The 22,778-nt window shown below is 35.1% G+C and overlaps 1 protein-coding gene across 3 annotated transcripts in view; it reads right to left on the reverse strand.

Moving 5' to 3' along the window:
- GABRB2 (gamma-aminobutyric acid type A receptor beta2 subunit) overlaps nt 1–22,778 on the reverse strand; it is a 264,173-nt gene that overhangs the window by 174,070 nt on the left and 67,325 nt on the right. For all 3 annotated transcript variants that reach the window (XM_025387860.1, XM_025387858.1, XM_025387859.1), the window contains exon 5: nt 1,166–1,386. In XM_025387860.1, the coding sequence (XP_025243645.1) occupies nt 1,166–1,386 (221 nt within the window). The remainder of the gene's footprint in view (nt 1–1,165; nt 1,387–22,778) is intronic.

Below are 22,778 nucleotides of genomic sequence, written 5' to 3' on the forward strand. Positions count from 1 at the left end.
CTCTACAAATGTCATAAACAAAAGAGCTGAATCTTAGGATCTGAGATGATGTATCAGTCAGGAGTACTGAATATAGCAGAAAATAAAAATGAGATAGAATAGACAAGAAATATGTGGGATTGGAGGCATCCCGTTGAGGGCTCTGGCTCTGAACTTGGAACAGGGTTCATGTACCCTCTCCAGAGATTACTTTCTTTGCAATCTTTGGCAAATTGCATCAGCCTCTGTTTCTTCATTTGAAAATAAAGACAATAGCAGTTCCTAACGTATGAGGTTGTTGTAAGGGTTTACTATAATAACGCATGAAAGCACTTAGCTCAATGTCTGACCCATAGGAAGGGTTCAATAAATGAATATTAATGTTATTATTATCACCATTATGAGAAGGTAACCACATATTCATGTAACACAGAATAAATTACGCAACTGAAAATCTGAGTTTAGAATTTCTTCCACTCTAATGAAGAGAATTCTTTATATTATAGTGTTTTCAGAAAAAGTTGTATTTTTTCCTTTTTTTTTCTAGAAAACCATCTTTTAATATGAAAACATGCTTTCAGTACAGAATAAACTTTAAAAGAAAAGCGATCTTATTCTACAAATTATCCTCACCCAAATATCAGAGTATCACAAGTATCTCCTGACATAGAGGGATATTTGAGTATAAATTTCCTATTAATAAACATGAGATGACTACTTTATTTATTTGCAAGTCTGATTGCTCCTTGGAAGGTAAGAGGTCACAATAAGCTTTCTCATCATCAGAGGGCCATGATCCCATTCAGGCAGCTCAGAAGCAATTTCTAAAACACAGTGTCTCCCACATTCAAACAATTATTTGGCATTCACCATGTTTTTTGCATTTCAAAGAAGCCCTGTGTCTCAGGTATTTTGATATTGTTTATCCCTACTCCTTAAAGAAAGCAGCTTTAGGATCAGCAGCTGATATTGGAAGATAATTCAGAAAAGCTCAGTCTTAGTTGGAGTTAAGTCCCTTTGTAAGCAGGCTACCTTAAGCTCTTGAATGTCTAGTGGATAGGAGGCTTAGCTGTTTCTTAGTTGAACTGAAGAAAGAGTAAGGAAAATAGCACAATACTTCCATCCAATGAAAAGTAACAGCTATTTTGTTCAGGAAAAGTTATATTTTGAATTGGGGACAACAGACCTGAGTCCATAAAGGACGGTGCCATCAGGATGCAGGCGGATCATGCGGTTCTTAACAGTCACTCCGTGCACAAATGACTTCTTATCGTTCAGGAAATAGGTATCAGGCACCCAGAGCTGGTCTGCCACTCTGTTGTCCAGAGTCAAGTTTAAAGGTATTACATTATAGGACAGCCTCTTATCTCTCCAGGCTTGTTGAAAGTACATTGTCAAGGTATAATCCTGTAAATGTGAGAAAAAAAACATGGTTAGTTTACACCCAAACAGATCTGAGGGATAAGCAAACATCTCTATATTAATAAGAAAATACATTTATTTTTAATTTTGTTTTATTTTTTTGATACAGGGTCTCACTCTGTCACCCAGGCTGGACTGCACTGGTGCGATCTTGGCTTAATGCAGCCTCCCTCTCCTGGGTTCAAGCAATTCTCCTGCCTCAGCCTCCCAAGTAGCTGAGATTACAGGTGTGTGCCACCATGCCCAGCTATTTTTTTGTATTTTTAGTAGAGACAGGGTTTCACCATGTTGGACAGGCTGGTCTCGAACTCTTGACCTCAGGTGATCTGGCCACCCCAGCCTCCCAAAATGCTGGGATTACAGGCATAAGCCACCACATCTGGCCAAGAAAACAAATTTATATATGTATGTATGTGTGTGTGTGTGTGTATGGCCACACAGTACAAACATATACTATTCACATATATAGGCAAATACTAATTTATTAATCCCATTCTTACCCAGTACCTGGCATGGGCCAGGCACAGTGGTGGGCACTATGAATACAGAAGTGAAGAGAATATATTCACATGAAATTTATGATATATTTCCAAGGAAGAAAGATATTAAGGAATAATTACCTAATGATTAATTTGTGTTTTCCAAAGTGGAGTACACAGGACTCTTTTAGGTGAGATATAAACACAATCTTAAAAATAGTTATGTATTTGTTTCTACGTGTACTAACAAAATCAACTAGCACATCCAAACCTAAGAATTCATCAATTCATTCTTCCATTCATTCATTCATTAAATATATAATTTGTATACAGTAGTTGACAGGAACCATTGAGGTGCTGAGATGAAAGTGGTAAACAAGACAGATTAAATGCCTGCTCTCAGGGAATTTAAAAACAAAGCATAGATAGATCAACAGAATCATGTCAAATAATGCTACATTTTATGAAGCACATAAATCAAGGTGCAAAATATCTAACTAGAATGGTGACAAAAAGCTTTTCTTGGGAGTTGGTATTGTGCAGAGAGCAGAGAAGGAGCCCAAACCACTGGCTCTTAGGAAAAGAACATACCAAGCAGAAGGGAATCTGTAGAGGCCCTACGATAAATAGACAGGCCTGGCATGTTTGAAGAATCAGTAAGACCTGCTCATTTGAGCCAGTGATACATAGGGAGAGTGGAAACATAGCAGTCAAGACAATTAGCCCCATGAAATTTTAGAAGGGTATGCTTATTTAAAATAGATTGTTACAAAGTGGGTAACTTATTATGGTAGTAATTGCGAGAGTTTGTAAGTGAGAATCCTAATCAGTCTAGTCTAATCAAGGTGGGCTTTCCAGAAAAGGTGACATGTACACTGAGGCTAATGTAAGCTTCTCAGCTATTTAAACAAAATGAATTCAGTCAGTTTATCACGAGAATTTTAATCCCAACATTATGGACAAATAGGCTGGGCTACAACTTTTAGACACAGTGGGCTGGCTGCTGTAATGTGACCAGTGCTCTTGGAGTTCCAGTTCTACCATTTCTCAATTCTGTTTCTAGGAGGTAAATATACACAACTTCTTTTAGTTTCAGTTCCACTAAATATAAATGGGGCTTTTAACACACGCCTGATCTAATCAGAAGGTTATTATGAAAATTAAATGTACAACTCAAATGCAATTTGTAAACTACAAAAAGCTATATTCTATGAATGAAGCATTTATAAGTGACATATTTTATCCATTAGAAGCCTATGGGTACAATGTAATTGCTCTCTCACCCTCATCTGAATGACTAACTGAAGGCCCAAATATTCATTTGAAAAGCATAATTACAATTCTATTTTAAAATCAGTTCACAATGCCCTACTTGAGGGTTTTTAAAAAACTAGAGTCATGTATTAATTATCTCTGCAACCTGAGAGGCTAGAGCAGTGCCAAGGGCTCAAATAACGAGTGAATGAAAGAATATATGTCCAGTAAGCTATGCCTAGTGGATTTCTGTCCAAATCTGCATAGTTTTGTGTATAAGACACACACTTAAAATTCAGTAAAATCTTGCATTTTTCTAACGTTTGTTGAGATTTATACATCTTAATTTGGTTATATCATTTTGAAATATGACTCATATTATCTGCTCTAACACCAAACAGTTTTCATAGGAACAACGTAACTCATTGTAAAAAACATTTAAATATTTTCTGTGGCTTAGAAAACACACACATTTTGACCTTACTCAGAAATCAGGGTAGGACCTTCCAATTTTACAAACAAACTTCTATCCTAACAAAAGACATATTAATATCCTAAATGTGTATCAAATAGTTGTTGGTGAAATTTGCTTTAGTGGATTACTTTAGTTAGCATTCTGGACTGTTCTGCAGCACCGTGCTTTAGTGAAGAATTAGTTTGAAGATCTCTAGAGGAGCATGTTAGTTTATAATAAAAGCAAGATGAAGATTCATGGATTATATAACTAGAAAACAGAAAAAGGATCAGATACATATTTTTGTGTGTTCCTATGTTACAAATAACCTAAAAATAGGACATAAAAAATAAACCATGCAATTAAGACTGTGCTGGAAAGAATACATTTACTGATTTCCAATTCTTGAAATGGAAAAATAGACTATTATCACTACAAGAAGAGAAAGCTACTTACACTTCTTTCATAAGCCCTCTTGCAAGTTAGGAGAAATAATACTGTTTGGAAGGTGCTGAAGTTTATCAACCAGCTGAGATGTGTTTGGACACAGGACATTATCTTATCTTTTGAACTAAATAAATGGTAAGATTGTGAGACTCTGCATTACATGCTCACTTCTGTTATTTGTCAGCAAGGCAGTGCCTGCTAAAAAATGCTCCCAGACAGGCCCTGGTGATTCTGCAAACTGTCACATCAATTTTGATTTCATTTATTTTCAAATACACATCATGACACTGTCAAGAAAGGAAGAAGCTCCTGATTCTAACTCAGTGTTAGTGCACATAAAAAGAAAGTGTGGTCCTGTCTTCTACCCTTTCCCCTAGGCTCCTAGCCACCTGAGATAAATCCTTTGTACTTTAATATTGCAAGGCTATCCTTCACATTTGACAACTCCACCTTTGGGAACTTGTTTCACAGTTGGTTTATTCACACTGAAAACCCCCAAATAAACCACTTCTGGGTGCTCCCTGATCCATGTCATCACCACCCGAGAAGGATTGATATAATTAAAACTAAAGCCAATTGATTTTCAATACCAAACAAGATAAAGTAAACCCATTGCAGGTAATTTCTCTGACGAATTACAACTAAAAATTCTGGAAGAAATAAAATCGCAACTACCTGATGACTATGCAAAGTGCAAAGACTGAGGAAATAATCAAAATGTGAGAAATACTACTATAAGAGTGAGTTTCTTGATTATTTTTCTTCTTCCTTTTGTACTCCTTAAAGTAGCGTACATGTACACACACACACACACACACACACACACACACACACACCCGCAGTTAAAAGTATAAAGACCTCAATAAACAGAGAGAGATGTTTCTGGACTCACAGATTGAATATTGTTAAGATGTCGATACTCCCTAAATTGGCCTACAGATAAAATGCTATTTCGTTTCATCTTAAATGCTATTCATTTCATTTCAAATCATATCAGGATTTTTTTGTAGATGTTGGCAAGGTGATTCCAAAAATTTATACATATATATTTTATATAAAAAATACATATATATCTTTATATATATGAAAGAGAATAGCTAAAACAATTTTGAAAGGGAAAAACAATGCTGGAAGACTCACGCAATCTGGTATCAGGACTTACTATACTGATTTAAATACTTACTAATATCACAACAGTGTGGTAGCATTGGTAGAAACATAGGGTCTAAAACAGAAGAGTCTAGAAATAAACCCATGCACTAATATGTTCAATTGATTTCTGACAAAGGTTCAAAGACAGTAGACTGGAGAAAGCATAATCTTATTATATAACAAATGGTTTGGATCAAATGGAACATCCATATACAAGTAGACAAATGGGTATGTAGATTTAAAAATTTGACCCATAGTTCACATTGTATATAAAATTTAATTCCAGATGTGTCATCGATTTAAGTGTAAAGTGTAATACTATAAAACCTTAAGAGAAAAATGGAAGAAATTTTCTGACTTTCAGCAAAGACTTCTTAGATACAAACCTAAAAGTATAAGCAATAAAACAAAAAATGATAAATTGGACCTCAACAGAATTTAAACTTTTTTTTTCTTTAGGAATGACACTATTAAGGGAGTGAAAATGTAAACTACAGATTGGAAGAACATCTTCGCAAATCACATATCTGACAAACAAGTTATATCCATAAATATAAGCATATAATAATTCTCAAAATTCAAACAATGCAACAAAGATAAGCAAAAGATGTGAACAGACACTTAACCAAAGATACAAATATAGTAAATAAGCATATAAAATGATGCTCATCACTAATCATCATGGAAACAAATTAAAAAACACAATGAGATCCTACCACACACTCATTAAAGAAGTGCAAATAAAAACATCAAAAAACAACTGACAGTTCCGAGTGCTGGTGAGAAGGTACACCCAAAGTCTCATGCATTGCAAGCAGAAATACAAAACTATCAGCCACATGGGAAGCAGTTTGACAATTTATTATAATGTTAACATACATTTGACATAAAACCTAGCAATTCCACTCCTGTGTGCAATTGTTTACAGCAGATGCATTTTAATTGTCAGAAGTGGAAGCCATCTGAAAGCTCTTCAGCAGAGAGAGGGATAGACAAATTGCAAAGCATCCCTGAAACAGAATACTACTCAGCGAAAAAAAGGAGCCAACTTATTGATATAAGCAATGTCATTAATGGTTTTCAAATACAGAAAGCTAAGTGAAAGAAGCCAGATTCAAAGGGATACATATTGTATTATTCCATTTGTATGACATGAAAAAGGTGAAACTATAGGGATGAAGAACAGATGAACTGTCCCCTGGGATTCAAGATGGGGGAGCAGTAGACCTCAAAGGGCAAGCATGAGAGAATAATTTTGGGTAACAGAACTGTTCTGCTTCTCAATAGCAGTAGTGGTATTAGCATTTTAGGCATTTTTCAAAACTCAGAACTGTATACCAAAGTGAGTGCATTTTTCTGTATATAAATAAAAAAATAAATGTTTAAACTGCTTTCCAAAAAGCATAGTCTCTGGGATCAGACACACCTAGGTCCATATCCCAGTATGTTTATGTTCCTCTGATGTGACCTTGAAGGAAGCCTTTCAAATCTCTGAGCCTGTTTCCAAGCCAAAAGAACAACTATAGCTAATTAACACAGGAACTGGGGGAAACCAAAGCTGTCGGACATCTGGAGGGAATAAAAAAGGTAGAGTTATGCTATAAGTTAAGTCTCCTTCATGAATACACAGGGACACAGGGCTCCACCAGGACAGTCTGGCAGGGCCACCCAAAATGGTTATAGGCTCTCCATTCCCAAAGTGTACAACAGTGCACTTAGAGTAGGTGGTTTCCAAGGCCATTTCTGCAGATGAAATAATTCCATTCTAGAAAATCCTCTGCTGACCTTATATTTAAACTCATGTTGTCATTTAAAAATCTTCTATATGTCTAAACACTTTTTGTTTTTGCTTTTATTGTCTTTATAATTTGTTTTCTATTGCCAAGATTTAAACTTTTCCTGTCTCTCTGGCTCAGTGTCTAAAAAATACAGACTGTAAAAAAACGTGTCTGTGTTTCTTATCTTTTCTAAGTTTATTGTTTTGTAAAGTGCCTATTCATCCTCATTGAACATTTTTTTATTTGGACATTTACTTCTTGTTATAGGATATTTGAATATGCACACACATACATATGTATCATATGTTATTGCCTTTTAAATTTCTTTTAACTTTGTAGTTTGAAACAAAAACAACATATAGAGTTTCTGCATAGTTTTTACATAGCTTTCTCTAAAACTAACATTTTGCAAAGCCATAAAGTAATATAAAACCAGGAAATTGACCTATATAATAATATTAACTACAGACCTTATTAGACTATCTTTCATATCAGTAATGCCCTTTTTCTGTTCAAGGATCCAACCCAAGAATCACCTTACACTTAATACTTATGGTTCTTAACCTTCAACCTGTGACAGTTCCTCAATGTTTCCATGTCTTTGATGAGGTTAACGCTTTTGAAGAGTAGCGGTCAGGTTTTTTTGTTGTTGTTCTTGAATGTCTTTCAGTTTGGATTTGTTTGATGTGTGCTTATGATTAGATTGAGATTTTACCATTTGGGTCAGTGTATCACCTAAGCAATGTTGTATCCATCATATAAAGTGTACGCATAAAGTGTACATAATGTCAAAATGACATTCTGGAAAACTCCCGGTCATCTTAATCTTGAATAGTTGGTTAAGGTAGCATCTGCTGGGCTTCTGCATCGTGAAGCACTATTATCCTTTGTAATAAACAAATATCTTGGGTAGATATTTTAGGATTATGGAAAGTAATAACATATTTACAGTGATATCTATAATCACTGCAGTTTTTTGTGTGGCATTTTTGGATGCTTTCTAAATTTCTCTTCATTAATCTATACCTGAATCAACATATTCATTCAATGACAATTTTTAGGTACTAATAAGACAAACCAAAAAAAAGGAAACACCAACATTAGCCACTGAAAGAGTTTTATCATTAGAAAATGAGAAATATCTCCTTGAGAATCACTTTCCATTTACTCTTATTTTCCAGACTAATGGCATTGTTCTGGCCACTTGAAGCTATACAACTACATTCTGGATGTGTGATGCAACATCTTCGCCTGTTTCAAGTCTGCAGGTTGCATGTGAGTGGCTTCTATCCCCACCTGGACCTGAATGATTATTCAACGATGAGCTTCAGCCCTCCCCTTCCCCTTCATTTATCTTCATTTATATGGTTTCCAATATGCATTTATTTTTCTGTAGAGACTTCAGTATTTATTATCTATGGAGTTTTTCCTCTTTTCTTTTAAAGCATGGCTATGTATATGGGGAAATTCTCAATTTAATTATGTCTTTTTCCCTACCATTTCTCTATTTGACAATAAGAGAGCAGGGGAAAGGGGTTGTTTCACATGTATTTTGTCTGCCATTTAAAGACACCTAACAGCTTATTTTTTAATGATCAGAGTTTAAAGTTTATTTTCATCAGTGATAAGGTGTGGTTTGCTTAATTTGCTTTGTCCATTAGAACTATACTTTATAAGCTTTGAAAATTACCATTATTGAACTAAAATCTTGAGCTTTCGTGATTAAACTTGCTTGTTGAGTTCTTCTAGATAATGGCCTTGTCTCCAAAATTAGATGGTTTCAGAGAAATCGCTCTCTCTGCTATCAGGCTTTCATAATTTTAAAAGACAAAGTATTTAACTTCATCTTAATTACCCCTTGTTGAAAGAACAACTGTGTCTAATATACCATCATTTATTATTTTCCTTCACTCATGCTATACCAAAGTTGAGGTTTTGAGCTGAGAATCTGACCTTCTGTCTTTCATAAGATAAGGTTAATGTTTTTAGGGTAATAAAAATCTGTGATTTAGAAACTATGAGAGCAAGTGTTATTTAATTTAAATGTAATACAAGTTTCATGTGAATAAAACTCCACAATTGTGCAGCACAGCATATTTGTAGCTTTTACTATCATTCCAGGTAGAACGTTTTAACTTTAGGCATTTTAGAAAAGTTTTTCAGTTTGTCAGGTATTTCCATTTTTTAAAAATATGACACAATAGGGCTGATTTCCAAAGAGTAGAATGTCAAACTCTTTTCACAATTAAAAACTTGTTTTTTTCCACTTCATGGGAGAAAATACATCTGATGTGTAAATTATTACCTGAATAATACCAAAATGAGGCCTAAGTTATATAGTACATACATTCTCAACATCATAGGCTGTGAGAGTAAAGATTACATCTTAGTCATGTGTATAAAGTCAGTATTTCTGGTAAATGGTAGAAACTACAATTGCCTCTTACGTGGTATAAATTTCCTGTTGCATACATTGGAATATGTACAGAGATTTCTAAAATGTGCATATTCTTTGCTCTGATATTTGTATTTGCATGCTTTGGAATATTTATAGAAAATAATTAAGCAGCAAGTTTTGACAGCTTTACTTCCAAATATTGTCATAAGTCTATTACATCTATCTCCAATACAAACAATCTAGTTTAAGGCACTAATATTTATGAGTTACCATAATGCCATTGTTACTATCTCCTTGAGGCTAACCCTTGCTCCTACAGTGTAGTAGAAATGTAAAGCAAATCATGTCTTTTTCTTGCTTAAGATGGTCTAAAAGCATTTTATTGCACTTAGAATAAAATCCAAGCTTATTACGATGGCCTTTAAGGCCTATATAACCTGGATTCTACCTACCTCCTTGATCTCACCACGTATTCCCTCTTCCTTTCCCTCAACTCCACTCACGAAGCCCATCCACATTGGCCTTTTCTCTGTTTGGCAAATACTTCAAGTTCCTTCAGACTTCACAAACTTCTTCTTAACAACTGACTGAAAACCTAACTGACAGGCTATGTCCCCAGGCGAGGCTGGTTCCTTCCTGGGACTCAGAGCTCAACTCAAAGCTCAAACCTCCTCGGTGAGGTTTTCCCTTCCTCTCAGTCCTAGCAATCCCTGTCGCATCCCTCATTTTTATAATGTTCACAGTACTTACCATATTTTTTCAGTTAATAATATTCATTTATTTGTCTCCTCATGTATTTTCATGTCACCCAACTGGAAGGTAAGTTCCATGAAAATAAGAAGCTTTCTTAGCTTATTCACTGATGTACCCCTATGCCTAAAACAGAGCTTAGAACGTAGTAGCAATAAAAAACCCCCCAAATTATAAAAGATATGAAAGCACGAATGAAAGACACCACATAGGCCTTAATACCCCCAAAATACTTATTGTTATATTAGCAATAAAAAAAAATTAGTAAAAACCTAACTCTTCATCAATATAAAATTGTGTATATGAAACATAGTACAAACATATAATAAAATACATACAGGCATAAATATATTATAATAAAAATATTTATGACATGAATAGATGTTATTACTATATTACTGATACATATTATTAGCTCTTATGTTTTTGAGAAGACTACAAAACAATATGCATAATATGACCCAATTTGGGAAACATACATATAGATTGAGAAAATATGCCTAAAAATATTTCTAATATTAATAGTAGTATCTTTGCGTGATGATATGTCAAGTGATTTTCAATTATTTTTGTTAATCTGTGTTTTGTTAGATGTATCATTTCTATAACAAAACTAAACAAATAATTATTTGTTGAGTTAAATTATAAAACTAGTGTTTAATATACAAATATGTCCTTATACATATTTCAGAGGTTAGTATGAAGAGAAAGAAAATTATACATATTTCAGAGGTTGGTATGAAGAGAAAGAAAATTTACTCACAGTCACAAATAAATAAGAAGCCTCTACCTTTAGACTTATTATTTACAAAGTATAAATTTCTTTTACATTGAAAAGGAGTTCATTTAGAATCACACAGAGAGTAAGAGCACTAATTGTTACACCATTTTTCCTTTTCCAGGGAGGCTAACACTTAAGCCATCATTGATCAGTGAAATCACTACTATGTTTCCTCTTAAACACCAAACAACAACAACAACAAAGCAACCTCAAAATCTTCTTCTGGCACTAACTTCAGTCTTCTTCACCTCACCTTCAGGAAATATCATTTCATTTTTAAGGTAAAGACTTCATATCTGCTTCTTGTTCAATACTCAGAGGAGATGTAAACATTATTCTCACATACACATACACACAGAGCTGTTCACTTAAGTCTAATAGCACCCTCTGTACTGCAACGGAAGTTCAAGTCAAAGGATTCTTCTGCAAAAGCTTTCAAAGAAACCCTATGGTCATGAACTACAAGCTCCTTGCAAAGCTCTTCACAGTCTGTTCTACTCACTTCACCTTTCTTCATCTGTTTTCTCATCCAAGGTGAACAATCTGAGATAGAAAAGATGATCCCTGTTTAAGAGTCTCAGACATCCTATGCATCTCTGACACTACACTTACCTTCAACCAATCACTTTCCTGACCTTTTGCTTGAATTAAACTTTTCTATCTCTCTTGATACATATTTTCTTTCCTTTTATGTTTTTTTTTTTTATAATGGAGAATTGCTGCCCCTCTTTTCTGTCTAGCCAAACCCTACCTATCTTTCAAACATCCATGAGGATTCTTCCACTTCCCCTAGACATCAACATTCATCCTCTGAGCCTTCTAATGCTGTGTGTAATTGTTCTGTGGTAAGTGAAACACTACTGAATTGAACGGTTATTTAGATGAGGGGAGTAATCTCCCCAACTAAACTGCAAAATAGCCCCCACCTTATCCATGGGGGACACATATCAAGACCCCCAGTGGATGTGTGAAGCCACAGATAGTGCAGAACTCTATGTATACTATGATTTTCCTATGTAAACACACCCATGATAAGTTTAAATTATAAATCTGGCACAGTAAGGGATTAACAACAACAATAATAAAATGGAACAACTATGATGATATGCCAGAAGCTTTACGCTTGGGCTTTAGGGCTATCATTAAGTAAAATAAGAGTCACTTGAACACAAGTAATGTGATATTGTGACAGCTGATCTGCTAACCAAGAATGCTACTGAGTGATGAACAGGCAGATAACACAGACAGCGCGGAGCTGCTGGACAAAGCGATGATTCACTTTCTAGGTGGGACAGAGTGGGATGGCGAGAGACTTCATCACACTACTCTAAACGGCACTCAATTTAAAATTTATGAATTGTTTATTTCTATAATTTTCCATTTAATATTTTTGGACAGTGGTTGACCACTGGTAACTGAGACCATGGAAATAGAAACCCTAGATAAAGGGAAACTACTGTACGATGCTTCTGAAGTCAGAAACCACGTCATCGTTTCTTTGTTAAGTGATCCAGGCATCTTATCTTTAACATAGGTGACCCTTCATGAGTATTTGTTCATGGATACACTAAAGCTTGTTTATGCTTCCTTAATGGGTTTTAAATGTTGATTTTAAAATCCTCTTTAGTAATCATTATTCCTGAATCCCCCAAGGAATTTGTTATTTCCACGCACTGGCATTTGAGAGCTAGGTTTCACTTTTTCTCTTTCTTACCTGTTTCAAACACCCTCAGAGCTACTGGTGATCTCTCAGTGTTTCATAGCTGCTCTAATTCTACCAACCGAGGTCCCAGAGCTGGGAATAAGGATTTCTGAAGGACATAGTTTATCTATCAAAAGCAAATGAAACTCAGAGAGGATTGCAAGTATTCCCACGAAGCTGTTTCCACATTCCTAGTTCTTTAAAACGCTCTGTCTTCCACATCTGAGCCCACAGATTGCTGATCCAATTATAGGTCATGGTAATATTTCCTCATTCTCAACCTCCTAAACTAGAATGTAATGGAGTAAAACTCAGCTCCTCCTTAATAGAAGCCATCACACCAGATGTTCAATTGCAGCATTTTGGAAGAAGCACAAGGTAGCAGCCCTGACTAATTGCTAGAGACACATTCAGGACATGGAAGCTGCACCTAAGATCACTCATAAGGGAAATCCAAGTTCAGAAGTGACTAATTATTTTCTTGTATGTGAAACAAAAATGCACATGGTCCAGATAATCAGTTTTTCCACTATGTTGCTTAGCTCATTTTGCATCTTATCATAGACCTACCTTCTCAGTGATAATGGGACTGGTTCTAAGGACTGCTAAAATAATCCAGCCCTATAACTGACTATCTCTGACCCTTATCTTAGTATGTAAAATTCCTAGCAGAGGACTCGGTTCACCTTGAGATAATCAACATTTAAAGTGTACTTTGTATATATGATTTATTCGCTATCAATTTATGCTTTTTATTGCCCTATAAATTTATCTCAAATTGCTTTAGAGTATTTTATCTTCTAATTAGTCTGCACCCACATTAATACTTAACATTGTCTCCAGGTTCTTGCTTTTTGCATGCATTATTTCATTAATCATCACAATAGCACTATAAGTTATATATTGGATTAACCACTTAACTAGCTGCTGTGAGACCTTGGGCATGCTACTTAACCTCCCTGAGACACCATGTTTCATAAAACAAGGGAGATCATAGTTCCTATGAGTAAATAAATTCACCCAAAGAAAATGATTAGTAGAATGCCTGACTCAGATTAATTCTACACATGTTTGTTATTATTATTGTTTGTTATTATTATTAATCTCATTATTTCCATTTTCCAAGTGACACATCTGAGACACATTGAGGCAAGTGGTAATTCCAATATCACTCAGTCAATAATTTTCTAAGACCTGGTTTGGTTGTGGGATTCTCGGACCATTAGCCCATGTTCTTAGTACTATACCAAGCTGCCTCTGGAACACCCACTTACTGCCAGTTTTGATTCTGACCCATCCTTTGCCAACATTGCTTCTATTCCCTTCCACCTTCCCTCCAAAATGCACACACACACACGCACACACACACATACAGTCATATACTAGAACTATCTGGGACATACATAAAATAAATTGTTTCTCGGGTGGGGGTGGGGAAATGAATGTCAGTCCCTGAGAATTCTCTGTGATTTGAACACTGAAGTTGTGCAGACGTACACATGCTCCTAAACACGCATGATTTTACGCAAAAGGTAGTTACATAAGCTAACTTTGTGTTAAATAATTAAAACATCCCTAGTTTTGGCAGAGGGTATACTTTAGCACCGAAGGGCCTAAAGTAACTGGAGGGATGTACGGTGCTACCTGCAACAATATGCTCATCCAGAAATAATTCAACTGGAGAAATATGTCCAACAAACTAAAACATGCTCAGCTTAAATTCATACCATCAGGAAGATTCTTTTCAGCAGAATGGTGACAATTATTACTTAACACTTGAGTTGAACCATTAAAAATTAACATTTTTTTCAGTTAAAAAATGTGTGACTTTTACCAATTTCATGTGATCCAACATGGACATGGTAGAGAGTATAAGGGTAAGCTTATTAAGTTTATTTGACTATGATAAAGAATTTCGGATTCTAAATAATTAGCAACACTCGCACAGCGTAATTTATCAAGTTATCAAGCCTAATTTTGAAAAATGAAAAGTTTATTATTTTTATATTGAGTTTTTTAAATGGCTCTGTAATTTGTGTTCAGATTAAGAGGGAAATTCAGACTTTATCCTAATGTTTAGGGGATTTTCCAAATTCTCTATTAAACATTTTGCCTTGTTAAAGCAATGTTAGCAAAGCTATGTAGATTGTATCCCTTTGAACGCAACCATCCCATAGAGAACTCAGCAGATTTTTCTAAATATACAATGATAGCCATTTATATAACTAACTTATTATAAAATGCTGAAGTTAGGTAATAGGCCATGACCCAAGATGAGGAAAAAGTGTAAGTATGGTGGCAGGTTCCATGAATATAAAGCATTAAAGACAACAACATTGTACTTACCTCGAGGAGGAAAAAAATACAAGAACAAACTTCCTACCAGGAGCATAGGAACACAAATTGACAATTTCATTTGTTTCATGTGTAAGACACCAAGTGGGAGTAATTTTGATTAAAGGAGACAGAACATTAGAATAAGGGTTTGATCTCACTTAAAAATCAAACTGAATTTTGCTGCTTGATTTGGTGGATTCATAGAAAAAAAAAAATAGCATCCTCTGCCTCTCTCCTGCTGCTCTTACCCAGATTGTATGAATACATTTTTATCACTAATAGAAAAATCCTATTTGAATATCATCAGCCTCTGTTAGACCCAACAAGCTCTCTAGCCATGTTAAAGGTGCTAAGTGGCACCTCAGTATTTGCTGACTTTTTAAGATGTAGAGTCAAGTAAAATTTGCTGCATCTCCATTACAGACTAGGAAATCTGCTAAGGGCTGAATGGATATTGGTCTTAGACAACCAGAACCCCTGCTTTCACTAGAAGAGAAAAAGTATTAACAAGGAAACAAATATCAGAAAACAGAAAGGGTAGATGAAGAGGTAACCTCTAAGGAGGTGGATATTTGAGCAGAGAGGTGAATGTGTAGAAAAGCCCAGCCATGCAAAGCTATGAAGAAAGTCCCAAGCCCAGGAAACAGCCAGTGTCAAGGCCCTAGAGCAGGGATGGATTGGGAAGAGACCAGCTCTAAGCACCTTATAATGTATTTTTGGCATACTGACTTTTCCTGATCAGAGCTTGGGGAAGATCTAAAGATTGGTCTATAGCTTTTGAGAGGCAAACCTTCCAAAGATCATCAGCAGTCCTTTCATTCCTCCCTGTTTTCTTGCAGATGAACTCAACCTTGCCATGACATTCATTTAGTCAGGATGTTTTGTTTTGCTCAGTTTCCCTCAGAAATTGACTCATTACAAAATCCTAAATGGGTGTTCTCCCTTTGCTATGTTTCCTTTCTATACCTCCATACAGTGAGGGGCCTAATTTTATCAACTAGAGAATTTTCTTTGTTACATTTTAATTTAAGAAAACGTCATAATTTAGCTTTTCTAATGCTTCAGAATTATGATTTTCAGAAATACAACGTTGCATATATACAAGAGGTAACACAGTAATTTATTTTTTATTGTCATCAGTCTAGAAGAAACACGTTTTCAGAAGAATGGGTGTACATGTGTTCTGCTACTCCCCTTTTGCTTTTTTGCTCTCTCTTAGAAGCATTTGGTGATTGTTGGGAAATCATTCATTTTCAGCAAAACTCATAACTAAAAGGAAATTACATTACATCAGATATAATACCAGAGTCTTTAACACATTTGTCTTTTTACCTAACTACATGCAAAATAAATTGTTTTTAAATCTGCTCATAACTTCATGATATAGTTAATTACATATGCCAAAATCCTTTTTGATCAGCAGTCAATTTTATATCCCTAGTCCAGTACTATAAAAGCAATCTCCTAGGGGTGCACCTAACCATAATGTCTCTGAGAGCTGGCTGTTCTAGACTAAACGTGACCACTGAAATTCATGTTGACTTTTCATATGCATTCAGAGAAGGCAAAAATGTCAACACACCAGTTGGAGAGAGGGAGAAGGTGCAATGAAAAGAATAGTTAATTGACAATTTGAAGGGATGCTTGAGGACTACTTACACTAATTAACACCTGATGGTTTTAGAGAGAAACAGCTTAATATCTCTAAGTTTCATGTTTTGCTTCTGTGAAACAGAATTACTACTACCTCTGTAACATGTCCCAAGATATACAATTACACATGACATGTGAACTTTGCCTCAAGACACACAATTACATATGATATGTGAAAGTCTAACTCTATACATGGGAAGGCAGTGTAGCCTAATGTTATTCCTCACTTTATTATTATTATTCCTCACCTATTATTCCTCACCTTATAGTTGAAACCCAAGACAAGATGACTTCACTAGTGAATTCTGCCAAACATTTATAAAATAATTAGAATCAATCCTCTCCAATCTCATAAAAAAATGCGAAACACTTCCAAACTCATTTTATGTGGCCAGCATTACACTAATCCCAAAGTCAAAGACACTATGGGGAAAGAAAACTAGAGACTAATATTGAATATTGATGCAAAAATCCTCAACTAAATACTAGCAAACCAAGCTCAATAGCACATAAGAAGGAATATACATCATAAGAAGAATTTATTCCTAGAATGCAAAGATGGTTCAACATATGAAAATTAATCAGTATAATACACCACATTAACAAAATTAAGAAAAAATCATATGACCATTTCAATCGATACAGAAAAAGCATTTGACAAAATTTAGCAGTCTTTCATTATGAAAACATTCAATAAACTAAAGAGAAAACTACCTCAACATAATAAAGACCATATACAAAATGTCCATCGCTAATATCATACTCCATAGTGGAAGACTGAAAGCTTTTCTTCTGAGATCAGAAAAGACAAAGATGTCCACTTTCACCACTTCTATTTAGCACGGCCCTAGAAAGTCGAGTCAGAGCAAATAGACAGGAAAAGGAATGAAAAGACACCGTAATTGGAAAGGAAAAAGTAAAATAATCTCTGCTTGCAGATAACATAATCCAATATGTAGAAAATCCTAAATATTCCACATAAAACTGTTAGAATTATTAAATAAATTTGGCCAAGTTGCAAAACACAAAATCAGCATTCAAAAATCAGTTGCATTTCTATACACTAACAACGAGAAATACAAAAGAGGAAATTAAGAAAACAACTTCATTTACAATAGTATCAAAAAGAATAAAATACTTAGGAATAAACTTAAGGTAACAAAAGATTTGTACTCTGCAAACTGTAATATGATGATAAAGAAATTAAAGACACAAATGAATGAAAATAAATACTGCCTTCAAGGTTTGGAAAGCTTAATATTGTTGAGAGGTCAATACTACCCACAGTAAACAACAGTTTTAATGCAATCCTTATCAAAATCTGAATAGCACTATGGTATTTTTTTCAAAATAGAAAACTGTATCCTAAAATTTATAGAAAACCTCAATATACCCCAAATAAACAAAATAATATTGAAAAAGAACAAAGTTGGAAGTCTCACCCCTCCTGACTTCAAAACTTATTACTAAGCTGTAGTAATCAAAACAGTGTGGTAGGGGCATAAACACAAATATACGACCGATGGAATAGAATAGAAAGCCAGAAATAAACCCTCAAATGTGCGAATAAAGGCTCTTAAGCAAGCGTGCCACGACTACCCAATAAAGATGAGATAGTGTCTTCAACAAATGGTATTGGAATAACTGGATAACTCTAGGCAAAAGAATGAAGTTGGGCTCTTATTTTATACCATATACAAAAATTAACTCAAAATGGATTAAAGGCCTAAATGTTAGACCTAAAGTTATAAAACTCCTAGAAGAAAGCACACAGAAAAGTTTCAAGACATTGGATTTTGCAATAATTTCTTGGATATAACTAATAGCTTTAGCAAAAATAGACAATGGGATTACATCAAATTTAAAGACTTATGCATATCAAATGAAACAATCAGCAGAGCTAAAAGGCAACCTAAGGAATAGGAGAAAATACTTGTAAATCATATATCTGACAAAGTGTTAACATCCAGGACATATTTTTTAAAACTCCTACAACTCATAAGAAAGGAACAAACAACCTGATTTAAAAATTGGCCAAGGACTTTAATACATTTCTCCAAAAGATAATATATAAATGACCAACAAGCATATGTATACATTCTGAAAATCCCTAATCATTATAAAAATGCAAATAAAAACTACAATGAGATATCTATTACTTCATGTATATTATTATAACTACTATAAACAAACAAAAAGCAAAAATAAAGAACAGTAAGTGTTGATGAAGATGTGGAGGAACTGGAACCAGTATACTGTTGGTAGGAAAGTAAAATGGTGCAGCTGCTTTGGAAAACAGTATGGCTGTTCCCAAAAACATAAAAATAGAATTATTACACGATCCAGCAAGCCAAGTTCTGGCTATATATATCCAAAAGAATTGAAAGTAGGATCGCAAAGAAATAGTTGCATACCCGTGTTCATAGCAGTATTAATCACAATAGTCAAGAGTTGGAAGCAACTCAAATGTCCATCAGTGGATGACAGGACAAACAAAATGGGGTCGAAACATACAACAAAATGTTTTTTCAGCCTTAAAAAGATAGATATTCTGACAGATGCTACAACATGGATGAACCTTGACAACATTATGCTAAGTAAAATAAGTCAGTCACAGAATGCCAAATACAATATGATTTCACTTGTATGATGTATCTAGAGTAGTCAAGTTCATAGAGACATAAAGTAGCATAGTGGTTTCCAGGAGCTGGGGACTAGAAAAATTGAGAGTTGTTGTTTAAAGGGTGTAGAGTTTCCGTTTCCCAAAAGAAAAAGAGTTCTCAAGATTGGTGGCACAACTATGTGTATGTCATAACACCACTGTAAACTGTTCACTTTTAAAAAGTATATTAGGGACGTTTGTTAATTACAGCTTTGTGTATGGCAAACGCAAAATCATTTTGCAAAGAAACCTTCACTTGTTTTGTAAATTTGGATTTCTACGTAGTTATTTAGCAAACTTTCCTGTTTTTTAAAAACATAAGAATAACTGGAGCTATTCTTTCCCTCTCCTTTTGAACAATTACACTGAGCAAATAAACCATAATAATCACAAAGTCTCTGTTGCTACAGAGTGCACAGAGATTGGTTTGTTCAAAGTGATCAGGAAAATAATTAAATTGGAATACATATATTCCGTACAAAGGGAAGACATGTAGGGGAAATTGCATTGATGAGTCTCTGACATAACACCATTAAGTTATTTTAAAACCTCACCTTGAATTACAAAGGTTGCATACATATTACCATTCTGTTTTCAAACCAAATAAACTCACTGACATAAATTGCCACTTTGAGCAGATGTGGTAAATCTGATGGTGGTCTTGAAAATGATGTTTGAAATCTGTGTCATCAAGTTTTAAGAATTAATTTTCTGCCTATAACACATTGGCCAGAAGTCCATATTATTATTAAGCATATCAAAAGAAAAATTATTTATAATATGCTTCTTGTGTTTTCTGACCTTTATGGAGTTTTCTTCAAAGGTTGTTAGTTTGCTGGTTACAAAAGAATAACCTTGAAAGAGACATTAGGAGAGGACTGGGAAGACAAACTGATATCCCACATAGATTTCCATGAATACCTTTCATGGTTGAGTACAATGCATACTACATCATACTATGTGCAAATCTGTCTTATTTATGCATACTTGTGATGAGCAGAGTTCATCCCATCTTAACTATTTTATTTTTTCCTTCAATTTTAAGCAGTGAAAAAGTGTGAGGAAACTGGCAAAGAGAGACAAAAAGTGCTATGTAGATCCTTTTCAATATTTTAGGTGCTTATTTTCATTCTGCTCAGCATGGGCTAGGCTCATTCTTTCTGAAGCAGCAGGCTCTAAAGAGATCTGACAGTAGTAAAAGGAAAGGACATTTTAAAATAAGTATATATCCCTGCTTTCATGCTTTTGACAAGCTTGTAGAAGCTGAGAAGAAGGCCAATTTGCAGAATTGGCCTGGAAGAACAACAAAAAATATGCTTAGTCAAGAGAATTCTCATGCTTCCAAGAGAATACCTGATGGACCAAGATGAAACATAAATGCATATGACTACTTTTAGACGCAAAGACAATGTTTATTAAAAAATTGAGACCAAAGTAGCATTGGGCACAAAGTTTTATCACACTCTGTGTCAACATCAGATATGCTTTATGTACACTGAATGCACAAACAAGCCAGAATTGTCAGCGTTGAAGTGGCATACCCTCCTTTGGTGACTATGACCTCCCAAACACCACATAGCTTACCTTCTGCAAGTGCAGAGTCAGCATTTACACAACACTTTTTACATTGTGCAACCTAATCAGTTCACTCTAGTCCTGCCTGCGTGATATATAGACATGAATTTCAGTAGTTTCTAAAATTATGGCTATCAATTTTCATTATAATAAAATCACCAAAAATTTGAAGACTATGAAAAATTATAATGAAGAAAATTTAAGTAGCTCAAAATAGCAGAGTGACCATGAACACATTGAAACTCTTTTTTTTTTTTTTTAAGACAGAGTCTCACTCTGTCACCCAGGCTGGAGTGAATACAGTGGCACAATCTCAGATCACAGCAACCTCCGCCTCCCAGGTTCAAGCAATTCTTCTGCCTCAGCCTCTTAAGTAGCTGGGAGTACAGATGCATGCCACCATGACTGTCTAATTTTTGGAGTTTTAGTAGAGATGGGCTTTCCCATGTTGGTCAGGCTGGTCTCCAATTCCCGACCTTGTGATCCACCTGCCTCAGCCTCCCAAAGTACTGGGATTACAGGCGTGAGTCACCACACCCAACTGAAACTTCTTTATTAAGTACCTTTTTCAATGCAGTGCTCTCAGTATTGCATTAGCATCTTATACTACATGAGTATATGTATGCATGTGTACATACACCCATACACACAGAGACTTCATAATCCCTTTATTCTGTGAGACCGCTACACCTGGGTCTATTTTTACTCGGCTTTCCCCACCACCACCATCACTACCTCACTGTTATCCTTTTGAGGCCATCGAATGCCAGTCAGTACAATGGTAGTCCTCTCTCTTCCTTTCCATGACCCTGAAGAATGACACAGCCCCCAAAATGGAAATGGATGAGTTGCTGAGTAACAGCATAGGGGAAAGCTGTTTGCTCACTCTCAATGAGTGAGAAACACACTTTTATTGTGTTGAGTCACTGAAATTTGGGGGTTGATTACAGAAGCTTGTAATATATATGTAGACAATAATAATAATATAAATTATGCTGCTATAAAGACACATGCACACGTATGTTTATTGCAGCACTATTCACAATAGCAAAGACTTGGAATCAACCCAAATGTCCATCAGTGACAGATTGGATTAAGAAAATGTGGCACATATACACCATGGAATACTATGCAGCCATAAAAAAGGATGAGTTTGCGTCCTTTGTAGGGACATGGATGCAGCTGGAAACCATCATTCTTAGCAAACTATCACAAGAACAGAAAACCAAACACCGCATGTTCTCACTCATAGGTGGGAACTGAACAATGAGATCACTTGGACTCAGGAAGGGGAACATCACACACCGGGGCCTATCATGGGGAGGGGGGAGGGGGGAGGGATTGCATTGGGAGTTATACCTGATGTAAATGACGAGTTGATGGGTGCAGCAGACCAACATGGCACAAGTATACATATGTAACAAACCTGCACGTTATGCACATGTACCCTACAACTTAAAGTATAATAATAATAAATAAATTTAAAAAATAAAAATAAAAAAATAATAGAGACATGATGTTTTACACACAAAAATACATAAATATATTAATGAGCTATTTATATATTACACTCATGGGTCATAACAGGTATTCCTTGACTACTTTCCTGTGTGGCTGCCAACAAGGGGACTCCTGCAGTCTCCTCTGCAAACTGGAGATAATGTTTACAACAGTGAGATTATTATAAGAATTAAAGAGCAGATGTGCCTGGTAGAGCACTTCTGTGTCTGGTACAAAGAAGGTGTTTGGTATTGGTGGTAATTATTTAAACAAATAACAGCCATTAAGGAAACATATTAGCATTCCTTTACTACTTTATATTTTGTACCTCACCTAGTTCTCAGGATGATTTGAGTCAGTTCATTTAAAACATGTTTACCAGGAATTAGTGTTGAAGCAGATAATTTATCACTAAAATAGTAAACCTGGCCAAGTTAGGGCCATTAGTGCACTTC

Source organism: Theropithecus gelada, chromosome 6 (genome assembly GCF_003255815.1).
Source record: "Theropithecus gelada isolate Dixy chromosome 6, Tgel_1.0, whole genome shotgun sequence".
NCBI classification, from domain to species: Eukaryota; Metazoa; Chordata; class Mammalia; order Primates; family Cercopithecidae; genus Theropithecus; species Theropithecus gelada.